Source organism: Alexandromys fortis, unplaced genomic scaffold (genome assembly GCF_014885135.2).
Source record: "Alexandromys fortis isolate MF-2015 unplaced genomic scaffold, M_Fortis_MF-2015_v1.1 scaffold_102, whole genome shotgun sequence".
Taxonomy (NCBI): Eukaryota; Metazoa; Chordata; class Mammalia; order Rodentia; family Cricetidae; genus Alexandromys; species Alexandromys fortis.
This window is the reverse complement of record NW_026067984.1, coordinates 778,438-806,411: the sequence shown is the minus strand read 5'-3', so window position 1 is coordinate 806,411 and position 27,974 is coordinate 778,438. Positions and strand designations below refer to the sequence as shown.

Genomic DNA, 27,974 nt, shown 5'->3' with positions numbered 1-27,974 from the left:
TTCTGTATAGTAATGTATTGTACTTTCCCCCAGCGTCTGCCTCCACTTCCCAGCAGTAATAAGCTTCAGTTGGTACAAACACTTAAGGGGGTGTTGTTTGCAATTCCTCTTCTTTTAGATACACGTCTATGCCTGTGGACAGCTCATCACTCAGATGTATTTTAAAATATTCAGCTGGTGACTAGGCACATTGCTCTGGCATGTCTAGGTCTCTGTAGGGATATGCTTACTACGTTAAGTATGTCGCTGGCCCCCCTGTGGCCGGTACAGTGTTTATCACACTGGTTCCAGTGCAGTGTGCTCTTACAAATATCTTCCCGCTTCTGTTGTGCAGTGCGCTAGCTTCATTTGTAGTTACGCAAATTTCATAAAACAGAAGTGACTTGGTCTTCACTGCAGTAGGCAATAAAGGACTCTGAGAAGATTGATGCCAAGATATAATGAGGTCTTACTTCTTTCTATTCTGTCTAGTTGTGATGCCAACCATTTTTAATTATGAAAGGAATACCCTTTAAGCACTAATTAATTTGTGAGCATGTCAGTTTCATATTTGTCTGTTAATTGAAAAGAAGTATCAAGAGGGTTGAGTGTTTCTGGAATTAATTTTTTAATGAAAATCATTTAAATTAAACTCAATTGTAGACTAAGTGTATAAAAACCCAGACAGTTTTTATTAGGAAGGGCAGAGCTGGGGATTTTGGAGATGACTGAAATTGTAATGAGCCATAGCAGTTTTTAAATTGTATGACTTTTATTCGACATTTTGTGATGCCAGTCTTCCTAAGGAAAAAATTCAGAAGTATGAATAATGCAAAACAGACCACAAACCAGTCCACAGACCCAACAGCCAGCTTTAGAATTACCTACTTCGTGCCATTTCCGGGGTGATGTTTAGGTGGAAATGCCTGATTAATTCAAGCGTATAGCTGAGTCCATCCTTAGGAAGTATTCTAAGCTTCGTGTTGGGTTAAGTACAAGTGTCTGTTGGCAGCATTGCAGGGACGGGCCCTTCACGTGTCCAGCCGTTTCTGCATGCGCTGAGCCGTCTCATTCACAGCCAACAGCCTAGACTGAGTTTATCTTTAGAGCAGGATCGTAGCTGAATTACACAGCAGAAGTGAGGCTCGTGTAAACCACTGGCTGACATTTCCTCTAGGTAGGTTATTGTCTTTACATTTTGTTAAGGTTTTTTTTTTTTTTTTTTTGTTCTGGTGATTTTCAAGGAAGAGCCAACAGACACTTGTACTTAACCCAACTTTCCAAGTGTACGCGATAAAAGGCTCCAAGGGAGATTTGATTTTATTTGTGTAGCACCACTTGTGCTGATACCTGTGACACGGAAAGTGACCTGATCTTTCAGCAGCTGTCTCTGTGTTGCTGTCAGAGCCAACACTTTGCACCCTGGCCCTGCAAGTTTTCAGATTTAATACAACTTTAGTTTTTCTGACGTTCAATCCATATAGACTAGAGTCGAATATTTGCCGAGAGGAAGTGGCAATGAGAGCTCTGAACTCAGAACCTTAAGAACAGAATCACCACTTGAAGATATTTAGTACTGTTCATCCCCCTCCTCTTGCTGTGCTCGGACTCAAACTCTGGGCCTGTGTGTAATAGGCAAACGCCACCCCGGAGATATATGCCCAGCCACGTTTAGTGTTGGAAACAGACATACAGCTGAAATACATTCTCTTCCTCAGCATTATAGATTGCCGATTATTATTCTGGAAACAAACAGATCATAGTCGTTACACTGGTTCTTAGGGAGATCACTGCGCTTTTGCGTAATCTCTTCTCTTTAGCCTCTGCTCCCGCATCTGTGAAATGCAGCCATGGTGATGACCAAGTTGTTTCCTTCTTGCCCATTTGGTGTTTGTTAGAAGCTTGCAAATGAAATTTGGTAGAACTCTATCCTATTGCATAAAACAGCTTTATTTATGGCAGTGCTGTAAACATTAATTTTTTTTCCCACTACTTCGTGGGAGGAATCCAATCACATTGTGAGAACAATGTGAAAAACCTATTTCAAGGAAATCTGTGACGATCCTTTGGTGAAGCAGATAGTCTTTGTAGTACAGATGTTAAAAGTTGAACACGTACAGAGAAGATAAAAAGAAGAAAAAATAAAAACCCAGTCTATTAAAAGCATTGATTCTGCTTCTGAATTAAGTGGCTTCAGGAGATCTAGTTTCAAGGAAGAATAACGTCCATGATAGAACTGTAGTCCTGGTGGCAGCGAGCCTCAAGGGCCTGGGAGAATTAGGTCAGAAGTAGGGGACTCACAGAGCATTCGGGACAAAAGTGACTTCATTCCGGTTAGATTGGACTTGGTTTTCCTTAAGCTAACACCCAGCTCTCTGTCACTTAGCTGACTCTAATGGCATCTGGGTCAGTGTTGAGCAATTCCACATCCCACCCAAGTGGTTTTGGATGTTTGAAGTACGTTGAGATACTGCATCCGGCGAAGCAGAGCAGCCAGGGTTACTTAGAGGCAGTCATGGCCATTTCGATTCAAGATGGCTGTAAACTTGTCAAGCTGAATCCCTACATGGGGGTGGAAGGAAGAACAAGGTGAGTGAGCACCCAGGAGTTTTTATTGGGTCAGCAAACAGAAGCTCAGTGTTCCCTGGTTAGGGAAGAGCACTTGTCCACAGTGAGGGTGCTGTTAGGGTGTCATGCTGCAGCAGCTTTTATGAGAAGAAACCGTCACAAAATACATCCCCTTGTATTTTGGAAAAATTGATTGGTATTCATATAATGAGATGTTTCTCGACGCTGCTGCTTTTGAGATAATTTTGAATATTTAAACATTATTCATATTTTCACATTTTTTTTTCCCATTAGGGCTGTATCAGCTGAAATAACAAACCCTTCAGTTCTTAAGTCTCCATTTGCTCATTCCTCATAAAATACTGAGTCAGCAAAAGCCTACATTGGCTTGAGATTCTGTCCTGCTCAGTGACCGTTAGTGCTGAGCTCTGCACGGTGTTACCGCCTCTTAAATTCATAGGGTTTCCTTTCTGACTTTTGGGTTCCTGCTCCACCTTGAGTGTGTTTACCCCGGGGAACACACTTTGTCTGCCACTTAACAAAGTATGGAGCAACCTCTCCGTAAAGCCCGTGTGGTAAAGCTTGGCTTCTCTATTAGATGCTCCGCATTCTAGCACACAGGTGGGGCAGATTTTAATTCATTTTATCGAGTTGTAACTCTAGGGCCATCAACATCCAGCTGAAGATAAATAACTTAGATAAGCCTGTGAGCATGTGAAGTCGTGGACTTGACATTCCACCCCGTGGCTCATTCAAGTGTCTTAGCTGTGTTCTTCTAATGGCGAGTGTTGAACTCACTGTTGTTCTCTTTTACAGGTTAATGTGTGAAACCGTGAGATACGAAAGACATGAAGCCAACGAGGTTTTATACTAGTAGGTATTCCTTCCTGGTTGTATGTTGTATGATGCAGTGGCCAGCTCCTTCAGCTGTCACCGAGCCCTAGCAGCAGCTGGCTCAGTTAACCTGGCCTTTCGGGAGGACGGGGCTTGGGGAGGTTAACTTACTCCCCATGGTTTAGAAGTTTGAGATGTTTGAACTGTTTGCAATTTTAAAATGGCCAGTTCACGTCTGTATTTCTACCTATGGTATTTGCTATGGTAGAGATGTGACTTTGGGTTGTCAGGTATTCCCTGTTTTTGTCCTTGTGAAATACGAAGTAGCTTACAATTGTCTGGGCTTAACAAACAACAAACAGACCTTCCCACAGCCACAGAAGGTGAGCTGCCAGTAGCCCAGGCACGAAGCTCAGTCTAGGAACAGCAAAATGAGCTTCTAGGTCTTAGGTAAAGTTTAATCTTAAAATTGTACTAATACCACTTTAAAGATGTGGTCTCTTAAAAACTAACAACTGACTGTTAACGAATGTGATCAATCCAGAGGAAACCAATGCTGGGACTCTTGAGTATGTGAGCCGCTTTGCAGTATACACCAGTAAATAATGCTTACTACGATAATCGCCACGCTGACTCCATCCTGGTTTTCAGGCATATTATGGGTAGGTAGTACTTACTGAAAGAGAAAAAAGACAGCTGGTCTCTGAAGGAGTTTGTCATTTATAGAGGGATGAAGAAATGAAACAACAGGAAAAATGGCACAGTTGCAATACTTGGGAGCATAAAGATGGTTGAGGAAGAGAGAGGGATCCTGAGAGATGTTGTAGCCCTTTGAACGAGCTCGGTCTCAGGTTGTGTTCCATAATCTACAGAAACCTTAGAGGGGCATTATAAACAGCATGCCAGAGATGTAGGTGGAACAGACGGTTTAGGGGTGCAGCTGGAAGGCCTCACTAGACACTTGGATGCTGTGGCAGTTGTGAGCCACTATGTAGGTGCTGGAAAGTGAAGCCTGAGGTCTCTGCATGAAATAGGTGCCCCCAGCTCCTGAGCTCTCTCTCCAGCCCCTGTAGGTCTCGTTTAATATATAGCATGGTGGCTGGTTTTCAGGCAAGAAAGCAAATTTGACCAAATGCCCCCAGCCCTTCCTGTACCTGCAAAGGCAATACACATGGATGCACGGGAGCAAGCAGGTTCTGTCAGGGTGAATAGATGTGAAGGGAAATAGCTGAGGAGCCAGCCGCAGGACTGTGAAGGAGGAAGAGCCTAGACATGTTGGCAGGGTTAGGGTTTGGAGAAGCTGGCTGGCGGGTGGGAGTCGGCAAAGCATGTGCAGTAGTTAACCAAGGAATGATCGACAGCGAGAAGTGACCCCGGAAAGAAGAATGCTTTTAGTGGAGTTCTGGAGAAACTGAGGCGGGAGGAACTGCAGCCCTTGCCTCCTTTCAAACCCGTGGAGCAGGTGTGCAGACGCCCGGGTGGAAAACCCCGTGAACGCTACTAAATACACTGAAGCGGTTCCATGAAGGGCAGCACTAGCTTTCTGTCAGTTTGTACTTCCCCTCAGACACGTGATTGGACAGGCAGTTTGTGCATGCCCCAGTAAGAGCTTGGCGGGCATTGATTACTGTCTGGAGATGTCTCTTGGGTCAGCTGTTCCCATCACACCGGTTCTCCATTCAGGAATGGAGCTTCAGGGAGATCAGGCGTTCATCTAGCACCTGCTGCTTGGAGTAGGATCAGGACTTGAGCACAGATCTTGGGGTTTTGCAGCTTCCCCTCTTGCCTCAGTCGCCAATATTTTTTGCCCCTTTTATCTTAAAAATAATATTGCATACGATGGTGAACACTTAACCATCACCCGTCGCTGTCCTCCCAAGGGTCTGATGGTAGCCACTGGAACCCACCAGCACTCCTGCCTGCACAGCCGTAGTTCACTAACAGTGATTAGTTATTACTTTTTTAATCAAAGGTGTGCCAGTGCCTTTTCATGTCCCGGGTATTAGTTTTTTAACACCTGCTGACAATGCCCAATACATATCCTAGTTGTCTTGAATGGAGTGTGTTTAGAACTAGGTAGGAGCCAGTGGCAGTGAGCAGTGAAAAGGTCTGGATGTAGACTCTGTAAATCCTGATTTCACAAGAGAGTCTAACTGCAGATCCACATAGTTAGGCTGTTGGTATTTTGCTGATGTACTTACAAAATGGGAATGAGTGTTTGATCTAACACTATACTACATCTTCTGTGGTCCTGCAGCAGGCATGCGTCCGCTCTTGACAGTTTGTGTAAGTGTATTTTGAAACCTAAAGAACAGCTGTGTTTGTAGTTTATGTAAATACATGATACCTTAATAATACCCTCTTTTGGGGAGCTGCTCTGAGGACCTTGGAGCGAAGTGACTGGTCCTGTTCTCCCCGGAGCTTGGTCTGAAGACTTGTGTAATAGAATATCGATGACTTTCAGACTCTTTGTTTTTCAAGACAAGGTTTCTCTGTGAAGCTTTGGTTCTTGTCCTGGAACTAGCTCTGTAGACTGGGCTGGCCTCAGTCTCACAGAATTGGCCTCTGCCTCCTGAGCTCTGGGATTAAAGGCGTGCACCACCACTGCCTGGCCAGACTTTGCTTTTATGAGCAATGGATGACTAGCCATTTCCGTTACTATGTCTTTGTGCTATAGCTTTAGTAATTTCACCAGGTAAATATGGTGTTCTTTTGATCTAACACTATACTACATCTTCCTCATCTACGGAATGGAAACAGCACTGTCATTTCTTCAGAGTGCAATAGATGTACGTAGTGTTTTGACCAGCATGTCTACTCAGGGTGCATGCATCTCTACTGAGGGCATGAGTACCCCTTCTGAGGGCTCTTGAATCCCTCCTGAGAATGTGTGCACCCCTACTGAGCACAGAGACACCCATTTTGAGGAGGTGTGCCCTTCTGATGCCTTAACCCTAGTTAGTGCTCAGGGGGTTGAGGTGAGGAGGAGGAGCTAGGAGGAGGCTAGCCTGATTACAGAGTGGCGCCCTCTCTGGCAAACAAAATAGAGAGCAGTGAGCATCAACATACCATCACATAAGTGGAGAGTCATCAACCGAGAATTTGCTGAGAAATTCTCTGACTCTGGGCTGTTTCCCAGTACAATGCTATGACCGAGTTCTTAGTCAGTGTGCTCTGGCTTTTCCTGACTGGCTGCCAAGCCTCGTCATTTGCATTCACTGGACAAAGTGTTAAAAACCTGTATCAGGAAGTCAGTGTACACACACATGCTTACCTATACCCTTAAAATACCCAGCTGCTCCGTGAGCCTTTCCCACATGCAGATCTGGTTGGATGCTTTGGTTTCCGGCAGAGTTTCCATAGCACTTGAAGGGTTTATCTCTTCATTTCAGGAAGGAATTTGTTTCTCTGTGAAACAGCTGCTTTGAGACAGTTTTGCCAAAGCATTTCATTTACATCTGTAAATACACATTTTAGCGAGACTAGCTGGGTGTTCTCTGCTCTTAGCAGTTTCCCTGGTGGCTTGACTTGACTTTCTGGTTGTGGGCAGACACCTCCCATTGCTACCCTTCTCAGTCTGCTGCTCTTGGTGGCCTGGGGCATTACTTTCTTCTTTTCTCCAGCACCTGCAATCTCTGTGTCTACTGCTCCTGTCTCTCTTCTGCCCCCAGCAGGGGGAGGTCCGTCTCTGACACCTCCCTCCCCTGCTCTTCTTACAGATTGTACATGGACAGATTTCTCCTTTGACCTCTTCAATAATTGCAAAATATAGTTTTTCTTTTCTGGATTGGCCGACCCTTTTATCTTACCTTACAGTCTTTGTAAATCACAAAGTTCTTTGTCTACCATTTATTTTGTGTGTCTTTACGTCTCTTGCAAAAAGGCTTTGTTTTCCTTTCATTTCTTACCCAGAGATACGTAACTGCTATTTGAAATAATCTCTCTCTACGTTTTAAGTATTTTAACATGTGTTTATGTGTATACAAACAAAACGACAAAACTGAGGTTTTATTTGGAAAAAAAAATGTCATGGTTTAGCCTTCGAGTAGATGAGGCTGTTCTTCTGCAAGCCAGCATGTTTATTGAAGGTATTTTTGTTTCTAGTTTTCTCTGAAACTGCCTGGTTAGTACCAACCGTTCTTTAATGTTCTTCGATTGATGAGGCTTACTCTGTATGCATTCTGGTTGTGTGGACTGGGAATACGCCAAGCTAGTGTGTAGAGACGGATTGGGCTTTGAGTTAGAGCTCTCCGGGTGTATGTAGGTTCTCCTTAACCTTTCAGAGAGCCAAGTTCCTCTCTTTCAGTTATAGTGTGTAAATCATGACTCTTAGCAGCTTCCAAGTCATTCAGGTTTGACTGCTTGTCTAAATTTGATTGTTCCTCGAGCCCTTGGATGTATATATCCGTCTGTGCTGACTGTAACTGAGTCATTGATTTGATTTATTGTAATGCATATGCAGTTCGTATCATCTTTCTTGAAAAGAACGTTCATTGAATAACTCCATAACTCCTAGTGCAATGCTCCATTTCATTTTCAGGTGAGTTCTGTTAACTTAAGAACGGCAGCATCAAGAGCTCATGGAATGTTTGGCTTTGCCAGTTCCTTATTGTGTGTGTTCACGCTGCTGCTTAAGCGAATTGTTACTTGATGATCCCTTTGTCCCCTGCATTTTCAGCATAAGGCTGAAAATCTCAGTGCTGCCCTCAGTTTTCCACTTCTGGATGTCACTGACTTTGTCGTTTTCGAACCTGTCAAACGGTGCTTCTGCTCCTTCAGTTGGTCAGACTGATATATTTATTTTCTTTGGAGACAAGGTGTCATTCTGCAGCTTGAGTTGCACTAGAACTGCAGGTTGATCTCAAATCTGCAGTGATCCCCCTGCCTCAGCCTCTTGAGTGCTGGAAACACAGGTGTACCACTCTCAACTTCTACACCAGCTTTTAAAAGTGAAGTAGTTTCCTTGCAGGTTAGGACTCTGGGGAAACAGGAATTGCCTTCTGCCTTTTAAATGTTATTTGTTTTCATATCATGGGCATTGACATTTACATCTGTTTTTGTATAATGAGCTGTATTATTTTATGATTAAACACTGCTGTTCTGAAGGTGGAAAGTGAAAATGCTGAAGGCTTTTTTTTTATTTAGGTTTATTAGAGTTCCTTCTGAAATACATAAATGGCTGTAATGAAGTGATGTTCGGCTTGCTCAGTTGCTCCGCTGTGTGGCAGGAGATTTCTCTAATGAGCTCTAGCCTGTCTCATTAACTACATAAAAGTAATTGATAGAAATTTTATCTTTGGGTTTATAGCTCAGCATCTTATCAAAGGAGCAAAAGAAACACACTTATCAAACTTGGTAATAAACAGTAATAGACGTCCTATGGTGAGAAAGACTGAAATTACTGTGTATCTGGAAAGCCATCTGCATGCTGGCAGGCAGCCAGGGCCAGAACTTTTTAAAGTGTTGGAACAGTGCGTTCACAGGAAGCCCTGCCCAGCTCCAGCTCCAGCAGTAGCCTGTGCGGTTGGAAAAGCTGCCAGGGCTCTTGGTCTTGGAAACCTCTGGCTGGAGCAGTCTCAGGATGATTTCTCATACGTAAATGAGGTTATTTTCACTGCAGTTCCTCCCCCCCCCCCTCCCGCCCCCTTTACAGTCATGTATTTGAGTGTACAAGTCTAAGCCGGTCAGAAGACCAGAATCACAAAATGAGCAAGATGCCAACTCCCTGCTTTCGTTAGGGCTTCAATTAAGGGGAACTGTCTGTGGGGATCCCTCAGTGTGGGGGTGTGGCCCTGGGCACTGGAGCTTTCTTTTTGGCCGATGTCTCCTATGGAGCAGACAGTCAAGGAAACAGGTGCTTTTCTGGTTTTGGTGGCTGTTGTCTCCACTTGCTGTGGGGCCCTTTAGATTTCTGTTGGCTTATATAATATGAGTACCTTGTGGTCATATATTCAGGGGAGCACAGTGCATGCTTGCTTTCTGGTATCCCCCACATTGATAGGCGGTCACAGTTGTACCATGTGACGGGCGAACACGGTACATGTTCTGTACCATGAGCTACCTGCTCTGACCCCCAGATGTGGCACACTCTCAGGCTTCACTTTCTGCTGCTCTGGTCCAGATGTTCACATGTCCACTGAAGTACAGAGAGGTGCTTCTTGGATCGCTCTCGCTGATGCCAGACAGTGTGAGTCTTACCTCGGAGAACTCTGGATTCTGTTTGGCTGCTGTGATTCCAGCCTGTCCCTTTCTCTGGCTGGCAGTGTTGAGCTGGAGGCCGTGTGAGCCGCACCGCCCTGTTCTCACAGGCCATTCCTGCTCCCCTCTTCTCAGCCTGTGTGTTGTTGCCGATCCGCCTCTCCTTAGACTGTCACTTTGTGTTAGCTGGTCAGCAGACTCTTCAGAAATTATCTTCTGTCCTGATAATATGACCCCCCCACTTGATCAGTTTTATTTTTTTTTAATTAGCATTATTATGTCAAGATACTGCCACCCTCAGCATGAACACTTGGGTGGGATGGCTTCCTGCTCTAGCAGTGTGTAAGGTATTCTCTCATGTGGAGACACTGCCACCATGTGGACCCGGAGGATAGTGCCAGGAACTTCTTTAAGCAGCTTCACTGTAAGATCTAAACCTTTGTCACCTTTGATGAGGAGTTGGCATTGTTCTGTTCAGGAAGAACATACCTAAATAAATGACCTACAAGATGGTGTAGTTAGTGAAAGCGCTTGCCGCCTACGCAGATGGAACCTGAGTGATTCTCCGGGTCCCAGGCAGCAGAAGGAGAGAATCTGCTACTGTAAGATGCCTTCTGACCTCCATTCACTTCAAAAATACTTTAAAAAAATGAGACCTGTTTAAAAACAAACCAACCAGTCTAACCAGCAAAGCGGGCATCATAGTGTGTGCATTGGCAGTACTGATGCGCTAGAGACGCTAGTGGGGGAAACCCCGAGTAATCACTACCTTGGTGGCTGTACCACATGAACTCAGGGAAGCCAGGAGGATGAATCACTCTACCAGAGGTGCTCAGCCACTCAGAGAAACTTGAATGTCTAAAAACTAAGTCTAACAGAGAAAAGCTGCTGCCAAAAGCAGGGACATCAGGTGTTTTTCAAAGACCCCGAGGTGTGGGTAGCAAAAGATTATTTTGTGTTTGGTGAGTGTCAGCTGGCAGGACGGAGGTACTGAAAAGGATTAGTGCTCTTTTTCGGTCTCTGCTGGCAAAGGAGCTATTGTGTAAGACTGAAGTAATGTTGTGGAGAAGCTGGTGACGCCTGGTTTCAAGATTGAGGACCCAGAGCAGTGGTTCTCAGCCTTCCTCATGCTGGGACCCTTGACTACAGTTCCTCATGTGGTGGTGGCCCCAGCCATAGAATTATTTTCATTGCTATTTGTAACTGTAAATTTGCTACTGTTACGGATCATAATGTAAATATCCGTGTTTTCCATAGTCTTAGGTGACCCCTTGTGAAAGGTTCATTGGACTCCAGGTTGAGAACCTCTGACTTAGAACCTTATTTAACTTCGTTAGGATCGTGTGGCCAACAGGAGGGGGTCACCAATCTGAGCTTCCTTCATGTGGTCTGATCAGGATATCGAACCCTGTTTCATCAAAAAAGCTGTGACGATAATACAAACATGTCATGGTCTTGATTACCTGAACTTTGATACTGACTAGATATTAGATGTTGCTAGGTGAGGCACACAGTTCTGCTCAGTGGGAGGGGCCATATATTAGTCAGACTTTCTATTGCTATGCTGAAACACCATGACCAAAAAGCTAGCTGGGGAGGAGAGGGTTTGTTTGGCTTATACTTTAGCATTGCTATTCATCACTGAAGGAAGTCAGGACAGGAACTAAAACGGGGAAGGAAACTAGAGGCAGGAGCTGATGCAGAGGTCATGCAGGGGTGCTGCTTACTGATTCGCTCCCCATGGCTTGCTCAGCCTGCTTTCTTGTAGAACCCAGGACCACCAGCCCAGAGAGGGCATCACCCAGAATGCGCTGGTCCCGCCCCCATTAGTCACTAATTAGCAAATGACTTACAGCTGGATTTTCTGGAGACATTTTCTCAATTGAGGTTCCTACCTTTCAGATGAATCTAACTTGTGTGATATAAGACAAGCCAGCACAGGCCATGTTAGTGTAGCTGGAGGAAGAGACAAAGCTAGAATAGAGAGACTTGTATTAGTGTGACACTGGATGGGATAGGTGCTTTGGTGTTCAGAGGGTCCCAGCCACTCAGTAAGGTAACAGAAATCTGGGGGGAGGGACAAGCAGCAGGCTTTGCAGCAGAGTGGCAGAGTTGTAATGGAGCAGACTGGGAAGCAGCCAACACACTGTGGCTTATATTAGCACAGTAGAGAATGACGTAATGCCATTCCAATTGTGGGCTTACCACTGCAGTTTGACTGAGCATGAGGCATAGACAGGTCATCTGCAATGGATTTCCGTCTGATTATTCTGGAAGGTGACATGATCGCTTTGTGATCTGCTTACATTTCGTTTTGCCGGATTTTATTATAATTTCCCTACCTGTCGATGACAAACCAATCAAGGAAGCTTTTAGAATGTCTTGTCAACCTGCAGGCTTTGGCAGCTTTCATTTTGTCCATTGCAGGATGGGTTGTGTTGGAATCAAATAGAGAAACGGCATAGTTCTTATTCTTAGACCCCTCTGTAAATTGTGACTTTTCCCAGCGTGTGCTCTTGGCTGACATTTGAGAGACTAGACAACAGCTTTGCTATTTAGTGTCCTTAGTTTTCCTGTCTTTTCTGCCCATCCCTGTTGGTAACATGCACAGTTAGTCAGAAACGGTCGGACTATCTTCCATCGCAGTCTGTGACTCTTCACAGCCCTTGAATGTGCCTCTCAACTCATTTTAAACAAAAAACAAAAAATTAAAAACGACACTGATGGTGTTTAGCACATACCTGTCTGACTGCAGAATACCGACAGCAGGCTAGGTTTCTTTTGCTTCTTTGCTATGGGGGCTCAGTAATGAGATCTTTGGTGAAGGGCCTGTTTATAGCTATCTTCTAGTATATTTGTTGAAAAGTCACTTCAATCAACCGTTAAATAAATGATCAGATATGAAGGAATTGAGTGGGATTGGTAATCTGGAAAATTAGCATCGTGGATAATTCATGAAATTTAAGAGCAACTGGGTTAGTCCTAAAAACAGTGATGTCATTGTTGCTACTGCTACTACTGCTGGTACTGTCAATATTCTGTTAACTAGATTCATTGCCAGTGTGTGCAGGAGAGATCTCAGTTTTATTTTGTATATCTGTCTCTATCTGTGGAGGCAATGTCTGTGTAGCCTCACTGGCCTAGACTTTCCTGCCTCAGCCTCCTGGAGTGCTTCGCATAAGTGCCTTGATACTTTGCAAACCACCGTGTGCACGGGCATGCATGCCTTGATACTTTGTAAACCAACCACGGTGTGCACGGGCATGCATGCCTTGATACTTTGTAAACCAACCACGGTGTGCACCGGCATGAGTGCCTTGATACTGTGTAAACCAACCACGGTGTGCACCGGCATGAGTGCCTTGATACTGTGTAAGCCCGGAACTGTTTCCTGCTCCTGCTGTAGTACTGCATTGCTCTTACAACTCCGGTTTCATTTTAAAAGACAAACTTCCACTCGAAACGTGCCAAAGTCAGATCTTCTGGTAATAATAGCTGCCCTAGGCATTGACTGTAAGACTGGAGACTCAGAATAACTGGTGTAATGGTTTGTAAAAAGTCGGGAGGATCGAACAGAAACAGATTTTTGAACATGGTGTTTTGTAACAGGGAATTTTCACAGTGGAAAGTGAGCACATTCTGTAGAGGATGGATAGTGAACAAAGCGGAGGGTTTGTGTTTAGCTCACACTTTCTAGCACATCATTAAAACAGGATTTTTCTATTCTTAGTTATTATGAGTTTACTGTAGTAAAACCTTGCATCGTAAGGAGGCAGTGCAATAGTAAAGAGGTCGTGTCTGTCCTGGAGTGAAGTAAGTGGTTAGTATACTTAGTAAGTACATTGGAATGATCTGCGGTGCTTTCTCAGAAAGCATGACTTCTGCAGATTAGCCCTGGAGTCTCCTGGGAAGAGAACAACTCATCCTTATTACCTTTATTTCATCTACAATGGACCCTGCGGTTTGATGCCTTTGAGTTCTGTCAGAGATTATTAGCAAGAAGAAGGCTTGTTTTGTCTCACAGTTGCTCACAGCCACTGCCTATGGACCCATGGTGAGCTACATTATATCCTGGTGAGGAAGGGTGGCTGAGAAAGCTGCTTCCCCTTGGTGGCAAGAAACAAAGAGAGACCAAGTCCCACAGCCCTTTAGGGACACAACCCCAGTGACCTAATATCCTCTTTCTAGACCACAAATATTAAAGGTTTCATCACCCCAGCCGCACCAGGGTCTCAGGACAAAGCCTTCCACACATGGGCCTTTGAAGGATACTTTATCCAAACTGGGACAAAACCTGTCAGACAGATGCAAGTCGGTGATAGTGATGGAGACTCATTTCTGACTTTCATACCCTTAAATCTGCCCCACAGAGTTCCTGATAGGAAGAGTCAAGCCTAATTATAGGGTAATCAGTGGCTATTCAGGGTGCTTGAATACTCGCTGTCGAGGCATATCTTCCGTTTTGAACACAAGTTGCCTGTCAGTTGGTATGTGTGTTTTATGACAGGTGACAGGAAGACCGTGTTGATAAACGTCACAGTTACTTTGTATTAATTTGCCTTTAGAGGTGACAGATGTGAAATCACTGAGAAGTCCATCACTACCGCAGTGTCTGTGTCACTACAGACCTTGGTGTCATGTGTTGTGCTTTTAAAAGATGGAGTAATTATTGTTTGTATGCAGTTGTCATGACCCATTTGGTCCTGTTAGCTTGCACAAGGCTATGTACTTGACAATAAACCTTAATGTCTTACGTTTTTAAGATTGGATTTCCCTGGGGGCTGGTGAGATGGCTCAGTGGTTAAGAGCACTGCCTCCTCTGCCACCAAAGGTCACAGGTTCAGTTTCCAGCACCCACAGCTGTCTGTGCCTCCAGTGCCAGGAGATCCAACACCCTCATCAGGCTTCTGCGGGCACTGGACTTGTGGCGTGTAGACATACATGCAGGCATGTCACGGCCACCCTCGACCAGCAAGGAATGATGCGACCACCGGAGCTCTTCCCACTGCAGTTTATTCCAGGACTTTATTCACTTTCTCTCTCTCTCCCCCGCTCTCCCTCTCTCTCCTCTCTTCTTTTCTCTCTCTTCTCTCCGGGCAAACCTCTCCCAGCCCTTAAATAGGCATGGGCTGCCAATCCCGGATTGCCAGGTGGGCACTGCCCATAGGCCCACGCATATGCAAGCAGCTGATGATCATTGCGTGATCAGGCATAAGTCAGACTTTAGCCATAGGAGTTGATTATACATCTCCATCAGGTGTGGCTCTATGCTGCTCGCTACAGTTCCCCCAGTTCCCCCTTTTGTTTTGTAAAGCCACAGGTTAAGAGTAGAGGTCTGATCTCTGTTAAAAATGAAACATGTACTAGTGTCTGTCCAGGTGTCATCCACTCAGAGAACACTAGACCTGTCCGGTGCCTTTTTACAGAGGTGGGAGCTAGACACCAACCCACATGCAATCAGACTTTCTCTTCTTGAGGCTGATGTATGCTTACCTCAAGTGCAGTGTGCAAGCCTCGCATCCTGTGCTCACTTACGTCTCTAGCCAAACTTGGGGAGACTGTCCTGTTTCAATGGCCGTGAAGGCCTGAATGATCATAACTGCATTGCAATGCTGTGAAATCCTTATGTGACAAATGCACCACAGGCATACCAGGGAGGCAAGCACCATTAAGCCTTGTTAGGGCTCTTATCCCCGCTTACTCCCTCAGATGATCCATGGAGTGATCCAGGAAGATAGTTCTTCTGCCAGGCTGGTATCCATGCGTGTGGAATCTGCAGTCACCATCGTCACTCGCAGCTTTTCCAGTTGTTCGAATTCACCAGACCAGTTACCTAAAAGATATCTAGACAATTCTTTAAATTTTTCATATCACACACAGCCCCAGATACTTCCATTCACAGCCAAGCTGAGCCAATCGCCACAGCCGCAGCTGTGCTTGCGGCACCAGCAAGGGCAGTCAGAACTGGTAGCAGAGGGGCCAGCACAGAGGAGAGGAAGGGGAGGCAATCTTGCTTTCCCCTCCCTGGCTTTCCTCTGCCTGCTCCTGTCATTAGGAGTGGCTTTGCCATAACCTCAGAAGCAGTCAGAAACCACTGTTCCTTCAGCAGTCCCCTAAATAACATACCCCAGCTGCCATACCCCTGTGGCTCATTTATTCCTGTCAGCTGAGTGCATGGAAGACACCTCCTTCGTGCACCTCTTCAGCTTCCCTAGCAGCTCAGCTGATCCTGCTTCTGCTAAGTAACCATATACTGCATTCTCATGGGTTGTCTGATCTTACACAGGATTTAAAGATGAATGCCCATGGCAACAGGTGTTAAGATTGCTAGCAATAGGGTCCCCAATCACCACCGGACCCAACCTCCCATTTGGGCTACGGTATTCTACCAACCCTTTGGCTAAAACAGAGCACACTGGTACTTACCTGCTCCTACAATAGGGCAGTCTCTTGATTTAAATTTGCTCTGCTGCAGACTCTTCAGCGGCGCGCAGAGCCTGAAACTGCCATTGTCTTATCCTTGCCCCGCGGCTACGCTGCTTTCTCGGGCAGCCCCGTGATCTGTGCTCCAGCTTGTCTCAGCTCCAGCACTTGTTGTTGCATTTGCTGATACTCCTGGCACTGCTGTGGCATCCGCCAGGCTAGGCACCGACTGCTGAGGCAATGTGCCTTCCACCACAGCCACTTAGCCAAGCTCTGCTCCAGCTCTGCTCCAGCTGCCTTTCTGCCCCAGCCGCACCCGCTCTGGGCCCAAACTGGTGCATGGAGCGGAGCGGAACTTAGGAAAGCAGGCTGCTCTGCAACCACTGAAGGGTGGAGCAGAACTCAGGAGAAAGCAGGCTTGTTTCTCTGAAGGGACCCCGCTTTAATCTTATAGGGAATTTGGGCGTTGTCAATCTCTCTGGCTACTTCCTGCTGAGCGGGGACGTTGCAGTCTTACTGGTTTTTACTACAATCTACTGCCATTTTCCAGTCGCGCTCAGACTCAGGTCGCCGCGACAGGGGAGAGGCGGAGACTTCCTCTGTACTTACTTCCGCTGTAAGGTGGAGGCGTGGCTGAGCAGCCGGCCGGACCCTGGTCGCGGCCGGTTGCCCCAGGCTGGGACAGAGGTTCAGACCTACAGAATTTACCGTGGTTGTGCTGCGCTTCTATGCCTTGAGGCATCCATGCTGGGAGTGGCCTAGCGTTCTGGCCTTGTCGGTCCTCAAGGCAGGTCCTGGGTCTGCAGGTAGTGTTGCAGCTCCTCAGCACTGCTTGGCCTTGGAGCCGCAGCTGCTCACACTCCACTACAAACTCTGGAGGTCTCGGTAATTTAAACCACATGAATATCACTCCCTTCCTTAGCGTACCTTGTTCAGCGGCAAAATTCAGATCTCTACCAGGCTTATCCCAGGATGACACATTAAGATTGCCAGAGACGGCAAACCAAGAAGCAATTGTGTCACATTCAGTCAACAACCTCTCCAATGCTCCTTAACAGCTCGTTAAGAGCCAGAAAAATCAGGTGTGATGTTGAAGCGCCCATTCTAAAATCCCGTTCCTCCTTTTATTTTCATTTTAAACCCTCCACTTTTGTCGTGGCTATACTTTCTTTAAACCGTCCGCTATAGTCGCGGCCCTATTACCCCCACTCTCCCTTCTTCTAACGGCGAGAGCAGAGAGCAGGAAAACCGGCTTTTTGTGGCGGATCCCCAGTCTTTACCTTGAGGATTATTTGATGCACCCCCTGACTGCAGCAAGTTCTGGGCTCCACGGAGAGAGGTTTGGAGGTTCCCCGTAGGAGGCCACCACTTGTCACGTTCACCCTCGACCTGCAAGGATGACGCGACCACCGGAGCTCTTCTTACTGCAGTTTATTCCAGACCTTTTACAATTCTCTCATTTTCTTCCCCTCTCTCTTTCTCTCTTTCCCTCTCTCCCTTTGACCTCTCTCTCCTCTCTCCTTGACCTCTCTCTGGGCAAACCTCTCCCAGCCCTTAAATAGGCATGGGCTGCCAATCCCGGATTGCCAGGTGGGCATTGCCCATAGGCCCACGCATATGCAAGCAGCTGATGATCATTGCGTGATCAGGCATAAGTCAGACTTTAGCCATAGGAGTTGATTATACATCTCCATCAGGTGTGGCTCTATGCTGCTCGCTACACAGGCAAAAGACCTATACACATAAAATCATTTTATCTGTACCAGCCTGTTTGTGATAAAGGTAACATTGTGAGAACAGATTAAAACATATTTGCAAATCTTCCTTGTTTCTCTTTTCTAATACAGTGCTTTTATCTTTTGTTATCAGAAAAAAGTTGTAGCAAGTTTTAAGTCTAGTAAATGGTAGTCTTTTTACTAGGCACAGACTAGAAGATAATAATAACACAGTTGCTGTCTATTGCGGAAGATGTCATGATTAATATTGCCACCTTGACAGATGCTACCTACACGGTCAGGATGATTTAATAACCCCCACCCCAACTGTGTATGGTTCAATTGAAATGATCACCACTGGGGTGGGTGTCTTGTGTCAGGCAGAGACACAAACACAGTGGAGTCTCCCCATCGGAAAGATTCTTTCCACTAAGGAAAGAATGTTCATAAGTTTAGCCTATTTTTTTTTCTGTGACAGGGAGTAAATAGGCATCTAATTCGTTATGCACTCATATACATGATGATACTCAAAATTCTGTGTGTGATGGAGAAGTGTGAGGAAAAGGTAGACAGGGAAGGGCTTCATTGCACTGAGTTCCATGTAAGTGTGTGTTCTTTGTTTCACTGAAGCAAGGGAAGGTATTCCTTACTCAAAAAATTAGACAAGAGAAGCCAAACCTAGAATGTCAGGTGCTGATAGATCTAAGGAAAATTAAAACTATTTAAATAATCCAGTGAGTGTCTTTAGCTGTGTTTTGGTGATAACAGTGTTTAAGAACACCTTTGATACGTAAGGTAATGTGTTCCAACTGCGCTGTATGCTGGCGCCTTTTGTGACTCTGTGTGCAGCAGCACGGATTGCTCTACCATCCGCACTGTACATACATACAAACATACGTACATATATTGTCGCTGTGAGTTATCATCTGATTTCTGTTTTCTTTTTCTTTTTCCAGTCCTGATGATATTGGCACCTGCTGGTATATACTCCTTTCTGGTTCCGTGTTCATTAAGGAATCCATGTTTCTTCCGAGGAGCAGGTATGTTGTCCACAATGCAATGATCTTGAAGTTCTTTCTGCAGAATTGAATTACTTTACCGAATTAGTCTGCTGATACGAAGCATAGCAGTGCTTTGGAGTTGTTACACATAATGTTTTTGTTTTCTGTTTTTTTTTTTTTTTTTTAAATGCTTGTTTTATGTCACAAATACCTTTCTAACTTCCTTAGCAAGGGATGGGTGAAAACATGGTGGTGACATGAAAATTTGTTAAGTGGCTATGTCGGCTGTGTTTTGGGAAATAGCAATTGAGATTAGTTTCAGGATGACTTTGGTAAAGAAGAACTAACCTATGGGAAGCAGTGACGTAAACATCTGAGGACAGCTGAGAATGTTCACTAGATCACAAGGGACTGGAAATGAAGCCAGGAACTGACTTTGACTCCTCTGCCTCTATGGACCATATGGCCTCTTGGTTTTGCATCTGTCTGTAGATTGGCTTTGTGCTTCTTCTCCCTGTGACTTTGGCGTGCGTGTGTTGACTGTTGATTTATGACCTTGTGTTGCTAAGACTTACGCTGTTTGACTGTTTTCCTTGGATATAATATGATTGGCTCAGCTGGGGCAAGTATGCACCTCTGGTCCAATTAATTATGGCCAGAAAGGCTCATCTCCTAAGACATGCCCACTTGTGTTAAGGTTAGTTACTGTGTTTCAGGAGAGATTTCATTCTGTTTTTTTTTTCCTATGAATTTATCACAAGTACCCTTTTATTTGGTTTTAACCAAGTATTTTATGTTATTAAATGTTTAAATTGGTTAAAATATAACCTCATCTTTCTATCACCTAACCTCTCTCCATTTTGAAAGGATGAGGGTAATGTTAAGAATTTAATTTAGAGGCTGGAGAGAATGCATGCTGCTCTTTCAGAGGACCAGGTTCGATTTCCAGCACCCATGTTAAGTGTTCCCAGTCACCTGTAACTCTATCTCCGTGTGATCCAACACCCTCTTCTGGCATCCATGGGCTCCTCTGCTCAGGTGCACATGAGTAATCACTGTGTCCTGCATGGCCTGGTCCTCAAAGCCTGACTGGGGTGACCAGGGAATGAAGAAAAAGCACAGACACACAGGCGTCAATGACAACCTGAAAACTGTAGCATGTATATTATGTACAGCCTGGGAGTGAGTCTCTGTTGGGGAAGAGGGCCACGTTGCAGTCATCTGCAAGGAGCGAACTGCTGCTACTAATTTTTGCACACACTCGTCAGTTGTTTGTTTTCACCTTATGTGGATTGAAGCCTTTGACAGTTCCGCTAAGTCTGAGGCATTGGTTCTTGCCCATAATAAACATTCACCCACGCCTGACATGTTACATACTCACTCAAGGCTTCCTTTGCTCTCCACACTTTGACAGAGATAGGCATACACAGTCACATAAATAAATACTACATGAGTCTTGAAACATTTACTTTACAGGCGTGAAACTTTTTTTTCCTCTCATGAGAAGTCAGATCCAGTAAATCATGGAGATAAATGGTTTTATGCTATAGATTAGGGCTGGCCTGGGTGAGGTGCCAGAAAGGGGTGGGATGAGCCTCGGAGGTCAAAGGGCAAAGAAAAGAAAGTGAGGTGTGCATGCCTCTTTTCCTTCTGCTTCCTAAGGTCAGACAAGAAAATTATCCAGTGGAGGTGAAAAGCCTGTTTGTTTGCTGTTCTTCTAATAGCAAGAGTCATAATAATGGGGCTGGCATTGGCAGTACAGTACTGCTTGTAACAATAATACCATGGTAATAAAAGGATTTTAAAAGAGCCAAGTAGCCAGAGTTTTATACTGAACCTGATTTGCCAGGAACCATTTAAAACACTTGGCTCTGTGAGGTCGTTGGATTTCGCTGCTCTCCTTCAGGTAGCATTGTACAGGTGGGGGAGCTTCGGTAGAGTAGGACTTTACACCTTCTAGGAGTTAGCCTAGACTGCGTGTGGTCTCCAGGAGCAACTCTAGGAATTCTCCTCCCAGAGGAAGGGCAGACAGCATAGGACATGGCATTTCATTCCTCAGAGTATCTGCCTGACTGACATTTCTCAACTTGTCCAGGAACACCCCAGTTAAGGGTATTTGTAAAAATTATGTGATTTTGTTATAGAAAGAAATTACAAAATGAATTAGCTCTACATTTCCAAACGGAGGGAGTCTGTTCCTTGAACTCTCATCCAAGGTTATTCTTTCATGTTGTGATGTTTTCCATTCTGAACCTCTTTGTGAGTATGCGGGGTTATATGTGCACAGGTGCTCCGCATAAGCAAGAGCAGTCTTGACATACATCATCTTTTCTCTCTTGTTTGCACTGGTTAAAGAATGTCTATGCACACAAACACACACACACACATACACACACACATACACACATCTTTATAAAGGGTTTCTCTTGATAACTTTTTGTTTCTGTACCTTTCCACAGTAACTGTAGTTCAGTAACTGTAAAGGGTAACTTGTAAATTTTCACCCCGAGTCCCACTGCGATGAGTGGGCTTTGGAAGGACACCAATTAGAGGCCGCCCCGTTGCAGTCATCCTGGTGCGATTGCCGTTGCAAAAATGAAGCTTGTAGACGACGCTCTGGAGCCCGGGGAGCCTCTGATGGCATCCTCCCAACCGCCATCAGTCAAGTGACAGCCTGTTCCCACTCCTGGAAGGAACCCAGTGTTCGGAAAGGCTCCCGCTCTGCAAGAATGGGGACTTGCAGTTCAGATTTGTTCTGTGAGCACATTGGACCTGGAGTCTTCCAACGCATGGCATAAGTTACTCTCTGTCTGGCTGCATGTCAAACGCTTGTGAGTCAGGATTTTAATGGGACGAAGGAACAGTCTTTCAGGCCGACTGACAGGCTAGAGCTATATATAGGCTGTTCCTTCATGTTGCACCTGGTGGCATTTGCTCTACCCTAGTTGTTTGTTTCCTTGGGTGGTGTTGCCTTAGGAATAGTCCTGAGGTGGTTTTAATAGGAAAGCGGCTGTGTGCCGTTGCTGTAATAAAGGTTGCCGTAGCTTTGTGGGTAGTTCTCTCCCTGGAAAGCACCGAGGGTCAGTATGGGAGAGATGCTGACCACCCAGTTTTTATGAACCTGGTTTTCAGTCAGTTCTTTTCACTTACACATCTTTTTTTTCTTTTTCAAATATGTTTATCTTCTCCAGGGGTAAAATTATTGGAAAGGTCGAGTCAAAATAATTTCAACGATAGCGACACATGCAGCATGCAGACTTTATACAAAAGTAACAGGTAGAGTAAAGCAGACACTTGTAGGAAGGAAAAACTACAAGAAAATGCATCTTTAACAACCTAAAATAGACTTGTGCCGCACTTAGCTGAGCTCTGCTGCTGTGAAGAGTACAGCTCACGCACAGGTATGGAGGAAGGGTTTGTACATTTAGGTGATGCCAGCTGTACTTCATTTTCATTGTTCTTTTGGAAGAGGTTGTCCAAAGAGAAGGATGCAGCAGTGGCTCACGAGTAATTAGCTTGTCGCCGACCGATAGACACCCAGTCTCCCCGCTCCTCTTCAGACATCACATGAGTTTTTGGTGGTTGTTTGGAGAGTCCCCTGCGTCACATGACAAGCTGCTACTTGTCGTGCTCTTTGAAGTACCTGTCCGAGTAAAAGATCTTATATGGGGCCTCCTGCTGGTGTGTGGAGGGAAAAAAAAAAACAGGAGCAGAAAACAGGGCGCAAGTATCGCCAGCTTGACGACTCCTCTTACGCATCTTTTAGGGTCATATCCTCTTTATAAAACGGACCCATTGGAACTCACTAAGGCCAGCGGGCCTGGGTCTGAAAAAGCCTGGGTTAAAACCGGTCTCGCTGAACATAGCGGACAATGAGGACTACTGAGACCTCAAGAACAATGGCAGTGGGTTTTTGATTCTACTGGACCTATTGGTTTCGTGGGAGCCTAGGCAGTTTCGTGGATGCTCACCTTACTAGACCTGGATGGAGGTGGGTGGTCCTTGGACTTCCCACAGGGCAGGGATCCCTGTTTGCTCTTTGGGCTGACGAGGGAGGGGGAGGGAAAGGGGAGGCGGCGGTGGGGAAGAGACAGAAATCTTTAATAAATAAATAAATAAATTAAAAAAAAAAAACCGGACCCATTGGTATATAGTTTCTTTCTTTCCTGCTTATGCTATGGTCAGGGTAGAAGCTGTAAGCTTGGTGGAAGAAAAGAAGCCCATTAATGACATTAACCTTAGAACTTGGGTGCTGCAAGAATGGTTGCAATGAAGGCGAGGAACAAGAGTGTCTCAGGGTTTCTGCTGCTGTGAAGAAACTCACGACCACGGCAACTCTCACAAAGGAAAACATTCAATTGGGGTGGCTTGCTTCCAGTCCAGTGTCATCATGGTGGGGAGCAGGACAGTGTGTAGGCAGACGTGATCTTGGAGGAGAGGCTGAGAGTCCTACACATTGCAGGCAGCAGGAAGTCAGCTGAGACACTGGGTGGTAGCCTGAGCATAGGAAACCACAAAGCCCATCCACACAGTGACACACTTCCTCCAAGGCAATCCCCACTCCAGCAAAGCCATGTGTGTGTGCCCGAGCATGCACACACGTGGAAGCCAAAGGGTGATTGTTGGCTGTCTTTCTCATCACTTTCCACCTTGTATTTTGGGGCAGGGTCTGTGCTGGCTGGCTATGGCTAGTTTGCTTCAGTCCTCTTGTCTCGCCAACCCCAGCCCTGAGGTTATGGTATCTGCTGCAGCTGGCTAGGTGAAGAATCCGTGCAGGTCCTCCTGCTGATACGGCACACACTTTACTACGGAGCCGTCTCCCCAGGTCTGACAGTTGAACAAATCCTTCTCTGGAACTGACTGCCTCTGTGGTGGCAGAATCTAGGCTGGGCAGAGCTGCTGATTTCAGACATTATGCCACCCAGTTCATTGTCACACGTTTTTTGCTGGAGCAAGTGATTCCAGCTCGTAGTTCAAGCTAACGATAATGATAGTGCAGTCAGTTGATGGTAATAGTGTGTGGGGGGGGGGAGGGTCCAGAGGAACTTTTTTAACTTAAAAATGGTCAGTTTGATCTCTATCTCTAAGAGTACATATAAGTGAGTCTGTAATAGAATCAAACTCACATGTGTGTATATAAACCAGTTGCTAGCGTGAGTTTTTGTGTCAGTTGGCCCCCGGGTCAGAGCTGTTATCTTATTCCTCCCTCAGTGGCAGGTTTTGAAAACCGACATGCTTGCCTTGCATTTTATATAGCATTAGACTTTGTAGGTGAAGCATTAGGTTTAGCAGATAGTTGTTAAGAATCGGTGCTGCATCTATTGTCCTTCTGAAACAACAACAGCAACACCTGCACACACGAGTGTGCCCTTTAGAAAGTGTTCGCCTTCTTTTTCAGGCTTTCAACTGAGTGAGTAGGTATGAGTTTTTACATTTGGGGGTTCACCATTTGGAAGTTCTGAAAAGGGGCGGGGCCGAAAAATCTAGCAGTCACCTAAAAATAAAGCTTGCTGAGTCCTCTGGATTCACAACTATGTCGTAAACTGTTCTGTCCCCTCCCTCCAGATTACTTTAAAAATATTTAAAGCAGTATCATGGTAACATTGCCTTCCGGGGGTGGGGGAGACACATTTCAATGGCCTGTGGTTTTGTTTAATGCCAGAGTTACATGGAGAACAAGCAGCAAGAGCGAGAGGGAGAGGGAGGGAAGGAAGAAGGCTGGTGAGAGCTGAGCTGCTGGGGTTGCAGAAGGCATCCAGCTCCCGCTCAGTCCCCTTTAGACACACGGAGCAATAATGAAGTAGCAAAGTGGAAGAGAGCCCAGGGGATCTCACAGGAAGTGCTTGGCTTTGTCTTGCGCTGAGTGTCCTACCAAGCATCAGGTAGCTTCCTGTGTTGGTTACTGTGTTGTTGCATAAATAGGGCATGGGGACTGTTTTCTCTTGGGTCAGAACCCCGGCATGGAGATCCAGGGTAGTTTGTAGTGACGGCGTGAACAAGAAAGCACCGGGCTGTTTTCTTCCCTGGCTGCTGTCAGCCTGTGGGTTCTAAAGAGGCTAGAGCTTTGGTTTCATGTCTTTACTCAAATCTAGAAGCAAAAAGAAAGGGGGAAAAAAAAAAACAAGAAATTTACTTTTCCCATGGTGGTGCCCAAGCGAAATGCCTTAAGTAGACTACAGTCACATGGCCTTCAGGCTACCCAGGACCCCAGGATTCTGGGATTTGTAGTCTGTAACTCTGCAGTGACACATGGCTAAGTAGGTGACTGTGTCTCCTGTATACGTGGTAGGGTTTCTCCATCTTGGGCCTTGTCTTCAATGTCTTCTCTACTAGATAGATCAGTTTAACACTCAACCTGTGCCCATGCTTCTCGTCAGCTTAGCACACTTTCCTAGGTCTTGCCTCATCTGGGATTCCTCTGGGTCCTGCCTAAAGTTGACCAACTCCTGGTGTTCCCATGGCAGGCACATGGTCAAGGTATATGCTGAAGGTTTCAAAGAACTTCAGGGAGGCAGTTCCCGATGAGGTCAAGGTAACAGTGAAGCACACGTCAAATGTGGTTTGAGAAGAGTTAACTTAATCCCAGTTGTGGTGTGTCTAAAATTAGAAATCAGATTCACTTCTGCACTCAAGATGTCAAGTGAATGCATAGATAGAGACTCTGGTGCATGCATATATTACAACAATCCTTTGGATATGAGTGCACTTTTTTGCTTTAGTATTAAAGTCCTGAAATGTTCGGAAATATTTCACATTATTTGGACTGTTCTTTCTCCTTTGAATTGTATTCTGAGGTGATAACCAAGGCACAGAGCAAAGCTCTCCTCTAGGGACAGAGTTCAGTTGCTGGATCACCAGGCTGGGAATTGGGTTGCTATAACTACAGCATAGGGATGTGCTGCACATATAAATACAGGCTTTTGTGGTAGTTGAATCCTGGCTTTGGTAGTGTCAAGAAAGTGGCATTAAAGAACAGGACTCTCAGGTTTGTGTGTGTGTGTGTGGTGGGTGCTGTGCCAGTTGTTACCCGTGCTTGAGGCCAGGGGATTGCTCCTGCCCACCCTTGATGGAAACGTGTGAGGATTCATGTTGTCACAGCCGTATTTCTCTGACAGAAAAGTATTATTGTATTTATGAAGGTCGTAAGATCTGAGATATAGAGTGAAACACAGTATTGATTTTCTCTGCTAAATGTTTGAATCTTGTGTCCGCTACTACTTGCACAGGGGTTCACAGCTCTGCTTTCAGAGGCACGATAGAGGGCTGGTCAGGTACTGTGTGACCTGTTTGAGTTTAAGGTATGTCTAATATGTGTGTGGAAACTAATTTTGTTTTTAAGGAAACAGGTACTTTGCACTAGATATTCTAATAGGAAATAGCATTAGTTTAAGGATTTTGCAAAATTCCATGAAGTTGGAATATCTTTCATAAAATAAAATTTCCAGTTAGTGATAGCTCTGGGAACAATATCTCTCATTGTTTTATGAATTGAAGGATGTGTGTGTAGAACACACTCGACTGTTAAAGTGTCTGTTATATAGGCCCCATTCAGTTTTCTAATATGCTGTGAATTGTCTGAAAGCAGTAGTTGGAATGAGTAAAGAGAAGCAATGGTTTAGATGTGTAAGTGCTTTCTATATACAAATTTAAATATCGTGGATTCCTCATGTGCTGAGGTACCAATTAGAACTGTGTGCTCACTGTATTAGCACCATTGCCTTAGCTGTTTCTTAATTCGACTAATGCAGTTACAACAATAGGATTTATTTTTTTTTACAGTTAAATGTAAAATAGCAGAAATGCTATTTAGTGTTCATAAATCCTTTTTTAAATTATATTTTTGTATTAGTAAGGGTTCTTTAGAGGAGCAGAACTGATATTCATTCTATTTGTCTGTCTATCTATCTATGGAATATTTTAGGGTGGCTTACAGGCTATAATTTAGCTAGTCTAACAATGGTTGTCTACCAATGGAAAGCCCAAGAATACAGTAGTTGATTAGTCCATGAGACCAGATGTCTCAGCTGATCTTCCATATATGCTACAATCTTTTTTTTTTTTCCTTCAAAACAAGCTTTGGAATCTACTGTGGAACTAGCTATTATAGGATCAGGCTGGCCTTGAACTCACAGAGATCTGCCTGCTTCTGCTCCCCGAGTGCTGGGATTAAGGGCGTGCGCCACAGCCAGGCTATGTTTCAATCTTGAAGGAGTAGATTTTAATGCCAGTGAAGGAATGGACTTGCCAGCAAGAGTGAAGGCAAGCAGCAAAGAGAGAGCTTCCTTTTATATAGGCTGCCACCAGAAGGTGTGGCCCAGATTTTGCTGCATCTTCCCATCACAAAAGATCTTGATTAAAAGTGGGTCTTTGTTGCAAGGAGAGGGCCCTCTTGTTCATTCTGGCTGCCCCGCTAGCTTACACCTGAAATAACCATACAAAAACTGTATTAATTTAACTCTGCTTGGCCATTAGCTCCAACCTCTTATTGGCTAACTCTTACATCTTAATATAACCCATTTCTATTAATCTGTGTATCGCCACCTGACTGTGGTTTACCGGCAAGATTGTAACCAGCATCCGTTTCAGGCAGAAGATCCATAGCGTCTCTCACTCTGCCCTTCTTCCCAGCATTCATTTCTGTCTTCTCTGCCTACCTAAGTCATGCCCTATCAGGCCCAAAGCAGTTTCTTTTTTCATTAACCAATGAAAGTAACACATGAACAGAAGAACCTCCTACACCAGGTCTTCCCATTTCAAATGATTTGGTTAAGATAAAAATCCCTCACAGGTATACCGAGCCACTTTGGTTTTAACTAATTCTAGATATTGTCAACTTAACAACCAAAAATAGCCACTGCAGGTTTTATCTTAAGTTTTTAAGTCAGCTATTTTGGAATACATTTTAATTTTTTTTTACCTTATTTATGTTTTTATAATGATAAACTACTGAGTTTATTTAATTGTAATTTCACTTAGATAACATTTATCTGTTTATGCATTCTATATTTGTGTGTTTTGAGATAGGGTTTCATTAGGTAGCCTTGGCTGGCCTGGAACTTGCTTATGTAGACTAGACTGGCCTTGAATTCAGAGTTCCTTCTGCCTCTTGAGTGCTGGGATAAAGACATTTGTCATTTAAAAATGGGAGCAGTGATCAAATTCTGTAAAAACATTTTCTTTACTTTATTGTATTATTTATGGCTCATAAAGATGAACTTAATAAATATAAAAGTTACTGAAATTAATTTGGTTTACA

The 27,974-nt window shown here is 44.8% G+C and overlaps 1 protein-coding gene across 4 annotated transcripts in view; it reads left to right on the top strand.

Annotated features, from left to right (window-relative positions):
• Positions 1-27,974, top strand: part of Rapgef2 (Rap guanine nucleotide exchange factor 2) — a 203,543-nt gene that overhangs the window by 63,345 nt on the left and 112,224 nt on the right. For 3 of the 4 annotated variants that reach the window (XM_050158792.1, XM_050158793.1, XM_050158791.1), the window contains exons 3-4: positions 3,364-3,420; positions 18,674-18,757. In XM_050158792.1, coding sequence (XP_050014749.1) covers positions 3,364-3,420; positions 18,674-18,757 — 141 coding nt within the window. Of the gene's footprint in view, positions 1-3,363; positions 3,421-18,673; positions 18,758-27,974 lie in introns of those variants that run through there. The other variant, XM_050158795.1, reaches the window with a different exon arrangement.